The sequence below is a fragment of the Alligator sinensis genome, unplaced genomic scaffold, assembly GCF_000455745.1.
Source record: "Alligator sinensis unplaced genomic scaffold, ASM45574v1 scaffold746_1, whole genome shotgun sequence".
Lineage (NCBI taxonomy): Eukaryota > Metazoa > Chordata > Crocodylia > Alligatoridae > Alligator > Alligator sinensis.
Window position 1 is genome coordinate 2,706,811 of NW_005841959.1, and position 16,799 is coordinate 2,723,609.

The window sequence follows — 16,799 nt, forward strand, 5'->3', positions numbered from 1 at the left end:
AATACGGTTGATTCCCATTCAACTTTATTTGACATAAAATGCCTTACATAAATTTCCTTCTTTCTTGACAAGACAGAAGCTTATTACTTATGACCATAGTTCAGTATTTTTTCTACCATTTTTGGTTGATGTATATTGCAGTCATTTGGGAGAGGCTCTAATGTTCTGAAATCTGTTGAAAGCATTGGATGCTTATACACATGCTCCAACAAATTAGGATGTGTTGAAACAGACACAATTAATTGAGTCAGTTCTGCATTCTAATTAGAACACTAAAGCTGATTGAATGAGTTTTAGTTAAAGCATCCCATAGTCATTTTTAAACTAGTAAACTACTGGTTTAAATGCACGGGGACATTTAATACATGTGAAGCTGTGGTGTTTTAATTAGAGCGGCTCTCCAAGAACCAGTCTAATTAAACACACCCTCCCCACCCCTAAACGTATGTATAGGCAACCATTCTTATTACAGTACATTTGAAGGTGCTCCAGATGCTTAACCAAAAAAGCTTATTGGAACTTCTACCATATCACCCCCACTGATACCTGAGAAAGTTCTTGGCAGATGGATTTCAATCTAAGGACAATCTTCAACAGATACAGCTTCCATTAAAAGGTCAATATGGTAACAACAGATCTAGTTTACCTACTTCATCAGAAGATAATGATTGTAGCCAGTTTGGAAAGGACTTTGAGAGTCAATGGGAATCCAAAACAGCAAAAAAAAAGTTTGAATTGGTGTAGATAAATGGCATGTCCTCTTTAGATCTACGTAGCATAAACTATCATTGTGATCTACTGCCAGGATTCCTGATTCTCCATCTGACAATCTAGATATACTGAGATGAATACAGGAGTAATAATTAGTAGGAAATGTATTCTTTTCATATTATCATATTATTATTTTCTATTATCATCTGGAATAACTTCAAAAGGAGTGTCATTCTCTGATAATAACTAAGCCCAGGCACAAGCTGTTATTATAAATGTTAGACTGGTGGGTATTATACTAGCCTGCCTGTCCATCTCATCTACCTGATTTTTTTTTTAATCTTTTGTATTGTAAGGCTCTCAGGATTACACCCTTTCATTTACTAATATTATGTGGCTTGTAGCATCCAGTGGCCCACTTAGGCCATTATGCACTAATACAATTACTAGAATTATTATTGTGTTGACCCAGGAAGAACAAATCCCAGATTTACCACACATTTATCCTAGCAAACTTGTATTTTTTCAAAAGATTGGAGCACAGAGTAAAAGGTGCAAGTGTTGGTACTCTTGTAAACTGCATTTTTAAATTTTAAAGTGCATCATTCCCACAATCCCAAAAATGTAGATGAAAAGCAAATTCAATTCTAACAGAACAAGAAATATGCAGCATTATTTTCTATCCTGCTATATAATATCAGTTTAATTTTTAAGTTGAAGAAATTAACTATGGCAATATTAAACATGTTATTTAATTGCTGCACTAATTACTACAGTAATACATTTGGCATTGGGGCTACGTACAGACAGTCAAAAAGCCCAAGGTTGAATCAGTTCAATCTTTGCAGGTTAGTCTAGGCTATATAAATTGAACCAATAAGGAAGTGAACAGACATTCACTTTTGATTCCAGAAATGCAGCCACATGCCTGCAGTGGCCCAAGGCCGAAGCCAGGAGGTGCTACATTATACCTCCTTGAATGGCTGGAGCAGAGAGCTTGGCCCAAGGTTAACCTATCCACCCTGTGAGGGGAAATTTATTGGGGGGGAGGGGTGCAAAGCATCCCGGGATGCTGGGGTAAGTAAACTTGAATATGGAGGGAATCTGGAACAAATATTTTAATAAAATGATTTAACATAAATCAGTTAAATCTGATACTACATACATTCAGGTTTATCTTAAACCAGTTTTGAATACTTTGAAAGTGGTTTGTGTGCACTGAACTTCTGTGGTATTACAGATCTGAACCAGTTTCTGACCACTTATATCAGTTTGTGTGTTATTTCTGTCCCTAGACTGTATGTGTAGCAAAGGAGCATACAAGTTTCTACAAAATTCTTTCCTGAGCTCTGTAAATGATGTCATTATTCAGCAAAATACCTGTCAACATAAACGAACACTCAGAAACACCAAGAGGAATCAAATATATATTGTTTTCAAGGATACATTTTTCATTTGGACAGAATTAATGGCAAAAGAATTCAAATTGCTGTGCTGACTCAAATAGAGGCAGCTTTCTTTTCCAAAAGTAATCATAGGAAATCATACTACATTATACAACTTCACTGCAACCTACGTGACCCTATGGTTCTTACATTTTTCAGAACTAACTAGGTAATAACATGGCTGCTGAAAGTGCCTATTGTAAAAATTCCTGAACTTATCTGTTCCTCAAACTGAGTAAATTTAACAAGGTCATAGACCCTGACATAGATTTTGGAGCAAAAGCCTTTCTGAGATACTAACAATTATGCAGGGTAGCTGTTATTGTCTTAATTAAATCAGCTCATAAAAGAATATTACAATGTATTACGGTGTAATGTTTCTCTTCTTCCTTCCCTTTCAATGAGCTAGATGAAAATCATCATGCAGCATTTTCTCATAAAAAAATATCAAATGATGCCTGTTTTCCTCTACTCAAACCAGCTAAACCCATACAAAGCTATGACTGCCAAGAATATCTTTTATGTCTTATATTTAATACAGTACTGTTTGTACTTTTAAATAAATTATATTTATTAATGTTTGAAATTCAAATAGAGTACAAAAAGGAACTAGCTACTTTTTAACATCAGTTTGGTATTTGATTATTATTCAACAGTTGAACATGAACACAGCATTTTTGTCAGCTAGGCTGACATACAGAAGAAAGGCACCACTTGACAGATCCTAATGAAACTGGAAAAGGTAGATGACCAAGATACGAGCAAGACATTTTTCACAGCAAGCACAGGCATATTAGAATAATTTTCAGAACAAACTGTAATGTTGACAGACCTGTGGAGGGAACTGCCTCCTTTTTTGGTCAGGGGACATGACATAAGCAGCTTGCGTATATGCATAGCTTTTGAAGCGAGGCTTAGAAGGAGAAGGGGTGTGCACATGACCCTGAGTTACACTGACTGTGATCTATGAAGAAGAAATCAAGGGGAAAAAAGCAAACATAACATAGATAAGCCCATGGAATATGTAAGTAACATTCTTTTTAAGAACAAAAGAAAAGCAGCAAGGGTGGGCACCATCAGATCAACTTAATTTTCTAGAAACAGTACTGGTATTCAACAGTTACCCCAAAATTAGACAGAAAGTGGTGAATGCTTTAATTGAATCTGATGTCCTGTCACAGTAGAAAGAAAGTATCTTCTTTAAATTGCTAGGATTTAGCGCTGGCATAATGTCAATACTGAGCGAAGTGTCTCCCTCTACATAATTCAGCAAAGACCGAAAACAAAAGAATTTAGTAGCCACTCCTGAATGAATGGAGCCATTTATTCATCTGGTTGACAGTCCTGAAAAGGCCCAAGTCTCCCATAAGAAGAACAGCGTTAAGTCAGTAGAGTGAGTAAATTAGGCCTAAGGGTCTCTAGCCCTGGCAGAGTGTGGCAGATGCAGAAGCATCACTGATGTAGCAGGCACACAAAAAAATGCTCCTGTGTAATTTTGCTGCTCTTGAGGGACAAACTCTGAGTGAGGAGAGTTAAACTAAAAATATTGGCAAATGGAAACATACAATGAATAAGCAGGAGAAACAAGAGCTATCCAACAAAACAAGAAAGCTTCCATGCATCTATGTTATTTCTTTTTTAATTTGAAGAAAACACACTCTAAATCAGTGTATTAGAAGGACACCATAGTTTAAATGAACAAATGAATGTTTTTTAATAAAAATGTCAATGTCTCTCCTTTTATGCTGTTCCTTAAAAAAAAGAGACATGCTTGTTAGGATGAAATGTTTGACTAGACTAAAAGTACACAGCTACTACTTGCTGAATTGTTTCTTTGAAAACAGCTCAATACACCATACATAGCAATATACAATAGAGTTCCTGTAGACACCTATATTGGATGTCCGTTCAAATGGCCTGTTCATTGTCTCCTTTTATTTGGCTACCTAAAATAGTATCTTAGAGCACAAAAATTAATGAACACATTTGACTGCAGAAAAGTGAAAAAAAACTCACTTGTTGAGAGAAGTGTTGTTGATGATGTATATGCTCTTCTCTAGTGACCTTTGATTGCCGGGGCAATGTTTCCACCTCTCTGATGGCTTCAATGGTGACTTGTTGGGGTAGAACTTGGAAGAGTGATGTAACATACATTAAGATTGACTTCTTATCTGGATAGGCAGTTGCAATATCTGGAAAATACATTAACATATATCATTTCTATTTCTATATTAGAGAACATGCAAGGAAAAAAAAAGACTTTGCAGGAAGTTAATAGACTAATGAACAGTTGATTGACCACATGAATTCTCCAGAGACTAATTAGAACATTATAATCAGCTCCAAAGTTCCCTACCACACTTGCATACCAATGAGAAGAGCCAAAGTTTAAAATGGTAATTGTTTTCTCATTCACATAAATCTCTCTCTTGTCATTTGTCTTCAGTGAAAATGCAAGTACTGTGCATTTTGACTTGAGTGACCTTAATTAAGTAGGGCAGTGAACAAAACCAGATAAATGAAAAAGGTACCTTTCCTTTTGTTCCATGTAAATGTTGCAGCAAAAACAGGCAACCTTGGTTAAACATTATGAACTATTTTAGTGTCCTTTAGTTCAGTAGGAGAAAAAAAAAAGATTCACACATTTTGAATCATAGATTTACCTGATGATTATGAAAACGCAAAAAGTGTGTACAAGATATTTGTATTTTCTGAACCCTAAAAGGGATACCAAGTTTTACATAAACTAGGTTGCATGATATCCATGAAAGACACAGAGTTTATGGGTATTACAGTATGTGACATTATAGGTCTAGTAAAATAACATATTTTTTCTACTTGGACAATATCAGCAAGTGCAAATGTCTTTGTATGAACACAAAGCAGGTATGACTTTCTGTGCATAGCTATGATATACTAGCAGGAAAACGGGTTGATCTAACTCAACATTCCAAGTCAATAACAATTTGTAAAAATGTAAGTTATGTGACAGCCCTTTCAAGTAGTTTCTTTGGTACTTGGCATTAAAATTTACCTCCCGCACTCAGCCAAGTGAATCAAGATGTAAAAAGACTTGTATAAAAAATGTATCATTAATCTCATAAGTGCTTAAACATAAGCACTGGCAGAAAGCCAAGAGCTATCCATAGCAATGAGGGTTTGTCATAAATCTATCCTGACTTAGCTAAGACCTTAGAACAGGACACAATATATATATTTAGCAATTCTGATCACAGATGCAATAAGAGTACAAGGTGGTACGTAATTCTCCCTTCTGAGAACTTGAAATGCACAAGGCACAGACATCCATGCATTAATTCTCCATGCACACTTGAAAACTAGGCAAAGGGCATCTGGAGCAACATGCCCAATCATATATTTAGTTTATCTTGATCCCACCTTTCTGAGTTGTCCACTCTTGATCCACTGGTTTGCCTAGAATCTAAGTGTTTATTAAACTGATGTGCTGAATACTTTCTTTTAATTGTCTTTGCCTACTAAATTATTCCATGTACTCATTATCATTTGATTTACATTGTCCAAAGTATCTGACAAATCCTTGTTTGAAAAAGTATTATGTGAAATACCTTCTACATATTTAATTATATTGGAGTTTGAAGTTCAGTTGTCCTATGTAAAAGTGACTAGAAAATGGAACTGCAGAGGATCATATTGTTTGTCTTAGTGATTCTAAGATTAAGTATATTCATTTAAAAATATAAATGATTTTTTTTTCTAATGCCAAGCCACACCGCACTGACTGCTTTTTAAAAATAAGTGTGCTCTTTGAGTTCTGAACAGCAGTTTGGCTTCACTTTATTCATTTGTTTTTATTCACTATTTATGAATATTTGAGCAAACAAGATTTTGTTTGCCTGAGTGTCTGGTAACGACTGAGTTTCATAGGAATACCCACTTTCCCATTAGAACAAAGATATACAAGGATGACTGAGACCGTTCATTATTGCTATTTGCTTTCTTCCATTTGCTATTCATTATGTGCCTGTAAGAAAAGTTCTTCATCTAATCAGGGAAGTAAATTTCATAGATTTCATAGACATCAGGGCTGGAAGGGACCTCGGAAGATCATCGAGTCCAGCCCCCCGCCCAAAGGGCAGGAAGTCAGCTGGGGTCATAGGATCCCAGCAAGATAAGCATCCAGTTTCATCTTGAAGGTGTTCAATGAAGGCGCTTGAACCACCTCCGGTGGCAGGCTGTTCCAGACCTTGGGGCTCGGACAGTAAAGAAATTCTTCCTTATGTCCAGCCTGAAATGATCTTGAAGTAGTTTGTGACCATTCGACCTCGTCATCCCTTGGGGCGCTCTGGTGAACAAACGTTCCCCCAGATGCTGGTGGTCACCCCTGATAAACTTGTAGGTGGCCATCAGATCACCCCTGAGCCTGCGCTTTTTCAGGCTAAAGAGCCCCAGGGCTCTCAGCCTGTCATCGTAGGGTCTGTTTCCCTGACCTCTGATCAAGCGCGTGGCTCTTCTCAGCACTCTCTCAAGCTTCTCCACATCCTTTTTGAATTGTGGAGCCCAAAACTGGACACAGTACTCCAGCTGCGGCCTCACTAAGGCCGAGTACAGGGGGAGAATGACGTCCCGGGATTTGCTTGAGAAGCATCTATGGATGCAAGTTTTTCTTCTGTATTGACTTCAGCAGTTTCAGCTTCTGCCTTTCATTTCAGAACAGTACCTTTTAGCAATAAATACCAATCCATTTTCATCCTGTAATAGCATGAAAAATATTGAACTCACCAGCAGAATAAGCTGTACTGCACAAATGTTTCTTGCTAAGTGGGTACTTTACATAGGTTTTTCACCAGTTCCAAGGGACGCCCCTGCCCATTATGGGACAGGAAGGCCTGGGTGAGGGAGATTCCTTACCCTCCATTAATGCTGACCTCAGGAAGGAACATCTTGAGAGGCTGGACACCTTCAAGTCATTCGACCCTGACAGTTTACACCCCAGGGTACTCAAGGAGCTGGCAAGCATCATAGCTCAGCCCCTGGCACGGATCTTTGAGAACTCCTGGTGCTCTGGTGAAGTGCCCGAAAATTAGAAGGAGGCCAATGTGGTGCCTATCTTCAAGAAAGGGAGAAAAATGGATCCGGCAAACTACAGGCCCATCAGCCTGACCTCTATCACAGGGAAGGTCTTAGAAAAGGTTATCAAAGAGACCATTCTTAACAGACTGGCCAATGGCCGCATCCTGAGGGATAGCCAGCATGGGTTTGTTGCGGGTAGGTCTTGCTTGACCAATCTCATTTCCTTCTACGACCAAGTGACCTATCACCTGGACAAGGGAGAAGAGATTGATGTCATATATCTTGACTTCAAAAAAGCCTTCGATCTGGTGTCCCATGATCGCCTCTTGGAGAAACTGGCCAATTGTAGCCTTGGGTCCTCCACGATCCACTGGCTGGAAAATTGGCTCCGGGGTCGGACCCAGAGGGTAGTAATCGATGGAAGTCACTCATCGTGGTGTCCTGTGACCAGTGGGGTCCCCCAAGGCTCTGTCCTTGGACCCATACTGTTCAACATCTTCATTAATGATGTGGACACTGGAGTCAGAAGCGATCAGAACTGGCCAAGTTCGCCGATGACACCAACCTCTGGGGCAAAGCATCCACACCAGAAGACAGGCAGGTTATCCAGGCTGACCTGGACAGGCTCAGCAAGTGGGCGGACGAGAATCTGATGATGTTCAACGCCGATAAATGCAAGGTTCTCCACCTTGGGAAAAAAAACCCGCAGCATCCTTATAGGCTCGGCAGTGCTATGTTGGCTAGCACTATGGAAGAAAGAGACTTGGGGGTCATCATTGACCACAAGATGAACATGAGCCTGCAATGCGATGCGGCGGCTAGTAAAGCGACCAAAACGCTGGGAGCCAGGGGGGCAGCTGTGCCCTCTTGCTGCCTTTCCTCCGAGATGGAATAGGCTTAGTTTGTGCATTGAGGATCGCTCCCTTGAGGAGCAACCACTCCTCTTGAACTCCCCTCTCCCTGTGGTCACGGTCCCTTAGGGCCTCACTGACAAGCCTCCTGAGATGGAAGTCAAACCTGTAGCAATGTTGGTTACTTCATCAATATTATCCTTCATCATTTACTTTCAAACCTAAAGACCTGCCATAGGCTGTATCTTGACTCCTTGGGCACCAGTGCTTGAAGTGAATAATGTAATGCTTCACACTGGGTGAGGAGGCAATATTGTATTTTTACATTATCAGGGTGCATCAAGAAAAAGGTACCATGGCCTGGTTACTAAAGCCATTGATGTGAGGCAGGCCCTTTCCCCAAAAGACCTAAATACCATTCAGATACAGGTCTTATAAGCAGAACCAGGGACACAAGAAATAATCGGCAAAAATCTGTAAATATTTAAACTGTCTCCAGTACTTATTTTCCACTCTGTTGTGGCTGTTTGTGCTTTGTGCAATTTAAAAATGCAATTGTATGAATTCAAACAAGCTCTGGGAGCCTGCTAATGGCAAAGCAGGGCCAGCAGCATACGTGTAGTTTTCCTTAACATAGAGAGCTACAATATAATATTATATATTATATATATAAGAAATATAATACCACATAACTAAACACATGACAAATAACAAATGGTGAAAGAGAACAATTTGTGAACAGCTGAAAACTGTCCATTTTATTAAACCAACACGGAGATAAACAATACAAATGTAGATATCAGGATCAACTGGTAAATAGAAAAAAAGCTGACATTTTGATTAATTTAGACATAAAAGTCTCTCTATTATCACCCTGAAAATTCTGCTTGCATTTGATAGTTATTTTTTTTATTCACTTGCCATTTATCACAAAAATCAAAATTCCCTAGAAACACACTATTTTGTTAACCTTTACTATCTCAAAGGGCTTCAAATGTTGCCTTTTTAGACACTTGTGCAAATCTTTTCTGTTCAGCATCTGCTTGGCTAATGGAACCTAGATGAATCAACAGAAATATAGGCAGCAATGGTACACATTCTTCTCGAAGACAAACAACAACAACAACAACAACAATCTACCAATTTCATGACAGCTCTCAGTTTGGAGAGGAATAATTCTACAATTATCTGTGCTCCATTTAAAAACTAATCCTAAGAAGTACTTCTGGAGAATGAGAATATTAAGAAGGCTAACTCAAAGATTCTGGACCTATCCATTCTTGAATTAATGCTTTGGGTAAAAACTATTTTAGAAAATTCTTCCATACATGAAAAACTCAGGAAAATAGTATCCTACATTCAGAAATGTCCCTCTCTGAATAACCACAAATTATTTTGGCTACAGATAAAACATTAGGAATTTTAGGCTTAATGAGAAAAAACTTTTTAAAATTGGAGTTGGATAAAACTATTTAAGTAAAGAAAGGTACAGCCCAAAAAGACAATTCAGGGTTCCAGGATTCCCTTTACACATTGGGAAGTATTGGTCTAGCTCTATGACTAGTAGCCTAAATTGTGGGGGACAAGCAAAGCATCAACCCAGGGTGCCATCTTAAAGGGAGCACCAGAATCACGCCCTATCCCAGAATTTTTTTTGCATAGCAGGAGTATCCTGTATTGTATCTGTATGGGTAGGGGGACTGAGCAGGGCACCAGGAGCAGCTCCTAGGGAGCACATACCATGGGACTGCTGCTGCAGCTGATGTGTACTAAGCCAGTCCCTCAGTGGCAGCAGCCCAAACCAAAACTGCCAAAGCAGCTGCCACAGCTTGCACTTAAGTACAGAGAGCGGGAACAGGTTGTCTGCCCTCTCCCCACCTCAACACTCTCCAGTGGGCTACATAATCACGTCCCCCTCCAACCTGCCATCTTTGCTGAAGGAGTTAGCTATGCCTCTGCTGACAAGACATGGCTATAGGAAAATGCACAGGGTTATAAATTCAGTGTGCATTTTCAAGTCACTGATGAGAACAAATTACATACTACTGTATGTTTGATCTAACATACTTAAATTTTCGCATGTGGCCTGTGATTGTGGATGCTCAAATTAAGACACATTATCTGGGACATGATTTTGAGAAAACTAGCATTCAGTGTTTTTTGTAAACCAGCAACTTCTTAGACATCCTCCTTTTCAAAACTAAGATCTCTATACATAGAACAATAATGAAGATACTTTTTATGCCAATTCTGTTTGCTTTTGGTATGAATTTGATAAAAAATTAGCCTTTAAATAGAAAATAAAAATAACTGCCATGTCACAGGAAGCATTACACTGTTATACATTAACTACTAACCTGTATATTTTTATGGAATTTTTGAGGACTTCATTTTCAAATGTACTTTGTGGTACACAAAGGGGAGAATCAAAGTTGAACTCCTAGTTCTATAAATGTGAGGCCTATAAATCCCTTAATCTCAAGCTATGTAAATCAGACTTTTAGATTGCTACTGAGAAGGAAATAAAGAAAATTTAAACCTAAAAAATCTCCACATAATACCATGGGCTCTTATTGCTGCTATAACATAAAATTCTTGAAAGCATCTCAGCATGAATTCTGCATTTCACATTATTCTTAAGAATATATTACAAGAGATAACTAGATTGCCTCCACCTTCAAAATTTTAGTGCTTGAACAGCTTTTCTATTTGTTAAAATGTAAATGGAGATAATGGAGAGTTCAGGTGATGCTTGCTAAACACTTACAACTCTCAGTAAAAAATCAGTGACATTTAGGCATATGTGTAGATGAAACGAGGGCCCTAAATTGACGTATTGCATTTTAAAAAACACTGGTTCAATTTAGGGCTGATTAAACCCCCATGTCGTGCACACTAGGGCTGCGCGAAGCTTCAGTCCCTGATTTGATTTGGCAGAGATTTGGCCCGATTCAGTGGCCAAATCTCTAAATCTGAATCAAATCAGAGGGCCCTTTAATCTCTCCAAATCGAAAAGGAACCATCCGAATGGATTTGGAAAGATTCGATGATTTGGACTTAGAGACAGCCTTAAATGTTTTTAGCATGCAGCTCATGAATCCTGTGATGGTGGGGCAGATGGAGCATCGCACAGAAGTGCAGGGGGCTCCCCAGCACTGTCAGCAGCAGACCCAAAAGTGCATCAGAAGCACTTCTGGTCCACTTCTGGGTCTGTCAGAGAGCATGTGCCCCCCCAATGCCTCCCTGACTCGGCGACTGGTGCCTCCTGGGTCTGGGGGGGCAGTCAGGGTTCCTCCCCTTATGGCTGATCCCCAAACTGGGGGGGGGCGGCATGGGGAACCCTCCCTTCCCCGGTGGACCCAGAAGTGGACTGGAACTATTTCCAATCCACTTCTGGGTTTGCCACTAATCACATGCCACCCCTCCCCCCCTCCCAAACACACTCCTGTGGGACGCTCCATCCACCCCAGCATTGCAGCATTCACAAGCCATACCTGGTATCTAGAGGGACATAGAAAAAACATTTAAAGCTGTATCTATGTCCAAATTGCTGATTCTCCAAATCAGCATCGAATCTTCAGATTCAGACTTGGCCAAAGCGAAACAGGGACAGTGATCTGAAATCAACAAACCAAATTACTGCCCCCAATTTGGGCTGAATCTGAATTGAATAGTTCCCATTTCGCACACCTCTAATATACACACTTTGCTGACTTACCTGCCTCTCTGGTGGGGAGGGGAGGGTGAGCTGCTGGTGGGTGAAGTGGTCCCTGGGCTGTGGGGGGAGGTTTGATGCTTCCCTCCACAGCAGCGGCAGCCCCCCCACCAGGCGGGCCTGCCTGCATGCACCCAGCTCAGGCAGTCTCAGGGGGCATTGCATCAGTGGAGAGAAGCACCTGTGCAGCTCAGGCAGGCAGGCAGGCTCTGGGCGGAGGGCGGTGTGGGGGAGATCAGACTCGCTGCTTTTCATGGACAGAATCTGCTTTCCTGGGCTGCTGCCAGGCTGCCTACAGGGCTTCGTGCAGAGCCATGGAGCTGTATAGAGCCTGGTGCTTTGCTCTACAACTGTAGGGACAGCAAACTAAAACTCCTCAAAGGAGTTTTAGTTTGCTGTGCCCCTGGTCATTTAAGGCACATTATGCTGCTGAATTTCCTACAGCGGCTGGAATTAATGTGCAATACACCACCAAGGTGTGCAAACACTGACAACATTTAAGTGGTGCAAAAGCATTTAGTCCATTTTAAATAATCATAAACACATGCATCTTGTTTCATCTACACACAGCCTAGGTTCCTAAATCATGTTCATAATTTTGAAAATTATACCCCTATTGTCAAAGCCAGCTGCCTAGAAGGGATTTCTAACACAACACAACAATTAAGCCTATTTAAGATCATATCACACTGCATATAAGAGAGAACATAGGAGTATATGAAAAATTAAGTTCTATAATATTAACGCATCATGACAGAGACTGCATCTAATCATATATTTGTCTAGCACCTGACACCACAGAGATTACACATCTTAACTGAAGAACTTCATATGGGGATATTGCATAATATTTTAAAATAATAATAATGCAAGGCAGGACACAATTACATTTACTGTCACCTAATTCTTAATAAGAATCTCTGAAGGATCTTATTGGATTTAATTGAATACCACATTCACTTTTCCTTAAAAAAATTAGCACTCCAAAACTTGGGTGCATGTCTTAAGTGGGAAAACTGATTGTTACATCAGAATGGAAGCACAGAGATGTTATAACGGCTGCAAAGGGCTCCAATTTCTCCCTTCTCTCTGTCCAGCATTATAGAGGTACAGGGTCCAGTTTTAACTGTCTCTCAGATGCTGCAAAACTGCTCAGATAAAACCTGCTGCCAATTCAGCAGCAGTTGTGAGAGGATTAGAGCTCTGGTTTTTCCTAAAGTAGCTAGGTGAGGGCTAGTGAGCTGCTCCATGCAGTCAGCTTTCAGTTGTGACTCTAAAAACATTTTTTTTCTTTATTCAGTCTTCCCACAATAAGCTCTGTGTCTTATTTTGTGGTCCAAAAATATTGTATGTTAGTACTTGCTTGATAGGAAAGTTGAGGACAAATAAGTAGCTGCTCTGGTCCCATACCCTGAGCAGGAGGGCTGTGCGAAATTTCATCGCCAGTTTTGTTTGGATGCTGTTTTGACTCGTTTTGATGGTTGAAACCAATATGGTTGAAACAGCCTTGAAACAAAACAAGGCAATTTGAAACGTTTCATTGTTTCAACCCTGTTTTGACATTTTGCCCATAGGCTACAATGGGGAAGGTTGAAACAGCCTATAACTTTGTCTTTTCTGGCCTGATTTTGATGAAACTTGCAGAAATGGTAGCCCCTTCTAAGGGCATGAAGTTTACCAAGCTTCAAGGAGATAGGTATAGGGGGTTTGGGGAAACTGCACCCCAAAATCTTGAAAGCAAAACTCATGTCACGTGTACGTGTTATGCCACATCTGGGTCAAAACTGCAGGCATGCTAGACCCTGATGAAGCCACAAAGTCTGCCAAGTGTCAAGGAGATAGGTGCAGGGGTTTGGGGGAAACTGTACCTCAAGCTGCGGACAAGCAAAACTTGTGACATGGGCGACACTGTGTGTGTGTTAAGGCACAGCAGGGTGAAAGCTGCAGGACTGCTAGCTGCTGTAACCACGATGTTGGCTACAAAGGACCAATTCACAGAATCATCATAAAATTCTAGTTTATTAGACGGATGCAAAAGTCAGATCTTAAACCTTGAGGCTGATCCCCTCAAACACATACACATTCATAGTAGCTAGCTATGAAACTAAGCACCGGTGTCAAGATATACTGATCCCCAAGCGCTGTTGATGGCTAGTAAAGGCTTCTTTCAGTGCAATGTTGCTTCAGAAGGGGGTTACTGGCTGGACCTTCTGGCTGGACTGGTAGGGTGCTGGTCAGGTCAAAGAGGGAACCACTGGGTGCAGTTCTTCACTGCCTTTTATCCCTCTCTGGCAGACTTTGGTGATTCCCCAGGTCTTGGGCTTACCCAATCCAGGGGTTACTGACCTCGTGGGACAACCCCCTTGGTGGCTGGTGGATGGAAGCTGTCAGCCCCAGTGGTCATGTCTATATGTGCAGTCTTGAGAGTCCATTGATGAGTTTTGATTAATTCACTGCCATGATGAATAGGGCTCTGGGAGCAGTTGATTGGGGGGGGGGGGGTGGAGTATTCAGTCCTAAGAGTCGATCTCCAGCATTAATTAGTTCAAACCAGGGCTTCTGTGTCTTTAACAGTGAAGTCTGAAGGCGATCCCAGCTCTTTATTGATTCTTTCCTCTCATTAGTCTGTGATTTGGAGGTGTTAATCCTTGCTCATTAACTCCTTATCCTAGCTAGCTACTGTGTTATGCAATCAATCATGATTCACTCAGGGACTATTGTGTAACACAGTAGCTAGCTGCTATGATGATGAGTTAATGAGCAAGGATTAACACCTATGAAACCACAGACTAAGGAGTGGAAAGAATCAATACAGAGCCTTATAACTTCACTATTAGAGGTACAGTTTATTAAAATAGTGCAATACCAGGGTATTAAACACAACTATATCTTTGAACAGCAAGGATTAGGAAAATTATCAGCTCTCAAGGCTCTCAAAATGCTTATGACTTTCAGAAGAAAAGGTGTTCATGCAAGTTTTTCAATCCATGAAGAATGAGAGTTCATACTTTCTCCACAAGAAAAACAAAACACAAACACAAAACTGACAAATATATCAAATTCTGTGTTTTCAAAATGCTTATGAATGAGATCATCGTATAAGGATCCTGTTTTTCAAAATTCAAACAACAATAATAGTTGAGATATTTTTTTCCTGCAGTGTACCTTAATCATAAGATAAAGTAGAATTAGAAAGGGGGTTTTGTTTGTTTTTTACTAAACTACTTTTTAAAAAAAATCCCACACTCTTATGTTGGTTAATCAGGTTGTGGAATGTCTGATTACCCAGCTGCCCAGGGTAACCTTGAAGAACTTTATTTTTTTTTTTTTTTGGGGGGGGGGGGGGGGGGGGAGGGAGGGGGACTAAGCAAAAAAATCACTACCTAAAGTACAGGACACCATTTTCAAGTTTACTTTCAAGTCACAAGAGAATAACACAGATTACTAGACAGGATTATAACGCAAATGACAGAAAGCAGGCAAAGTGTATGATTTTAAGGATAATGGATATTATTAAGGCTGTTCACAAAGCTCAAGTGATGCTTTCAACCAAAAAAAAAATCATCTCTTCATGAACAGACTACGATTCATTCAGAGATCCTTCAATGAATCAGAGTTCAGTTGGGATAGGAAATTCCTATCCTTGGGAGCAATGAATTTAGACTGATAGTGTCTAAAGAAGATAAAGGAGCTAGACTCCCATTCTTTATTGAAATTCAATGGAAGTGTGTACTTAACTCCTTTAGACTCACTTCTATATCTCAGTCTTAATGCCTGTGAATATTATTCGACTGAAAGTATTTAAAATTAATGTCTTTTGGCTGCAAAATAAATGATGATACTATGAGCAGTGGCAATTGAAAAGTATTTTATACTACATTATTGAGGGCACATGTCTTGGGTATGCCTTGGATGTGTTTTCTTTGATACGTTTTTCTTTTTTGTGGTTACACTTACACTAAGCCTAATGGCTACACATTATCATCTTCACCATATTAGGACCACAATATGAATCAAAACCCTAAACAGTAGCTGGTTATATGCAAACAGGTAACCAGAGTAAAAAGCAAAAAGCAAAAAAGCAAAGACCCCCAAAAAACCACAATCCTACAAATCATCAATGATTGTACATTCACCTGAAGACCAAGTGAAATTCCATTTCTAAATGATAAATTTGGACTGGAACCAAATGCTCACATCTACTACCCACAAAACTGAGAAAGTTTAGGTCCATACTTTTTGGATTGATCCATTGCCAACCCCAATCCATAGCTCTTTGCCTTAATAGATCTTTTTGTACACAATATTTTGAAGATGACATACCAAATCATTTTTTTTCTTTTTAACATGTGAGTAGCAGTAGTCAAGTTAGAGAAGCAGGCACTGAGTGAGAGCTGCTTTGTTTAAACCTACAATAAATTTTAACCACCTAGAAATCTGATATAACACTGTGTCTTGTTTTTGATGGATAGTGTTCTAGTGACACTAAACATAGCAGTGGCAGCTACAGCAAAGGAGGGGGGGTTGGCTTTCTCTACTAACACTTATATAGTGAACCATAACAACCTGTGCAGTCTCTGGGGAAAAGGTCTGCAATAGTTATTGTAGCTCTACTTTAGTAATTTCCCTTTTTATATACAGCTTTGGATTTGCTTCCTTTTGGCTGTTTCATTTTCTGGGAAAAAAAGGATTTTTTCCATGTATTATTCCATTCAACACTTGCACAGTCACTTATCTTTATTTGAATTATAAAATAGATGATTATCTGGAATTCAAAATTCTAATGCCTCTTCTGGTAAAATCTCTTTAAATTTTTTTTCCTACATGTGGTTATGCAGTAGGACAGTAGACCAAGGACTGGAGATTTCAATATCATACAGACATGTCTCTCTCCCCTTTCACATATCTGTCAAATGAATGCAAATAATGGAATTGAATGGCTCAGAGCACTAGTAATGAGATAGAAGCTCACCAGTTAAAAGCCTGTCCAGAGCAAGACCAAACCTCATGATTATCTGAAGAATG

At 39.7% G+C, this 16,799-nt stretch overlaps 1 protein-coding gene across 5 annotated transcripts in view; it reads right to left on the bottom strand.

Moving 5' to 3' along the window:
* Nucleotides 1–16,799, bottom strand: part of DMD (dystrophin) — a 1,961,037-nt gene that overhangs the window by 1,361,743 nt on the left and 582,495 nt on the right. For all 5 annotated transcript variants that reach the window (XM_025200207.1, XM_014518487.2, XM_025200208.1 and 2 more), the window contains exon 8: nucleotides 4,173–4,348. In XM_025200207.1, coding sequence (XP_025055992.1) covers nucleotides 4,173–4,348 — 176 coding nt within the window. The remainder of the gene's footprint in view (nucleotides 1–4,172; nucleotides 4,349–16,799) is intronic.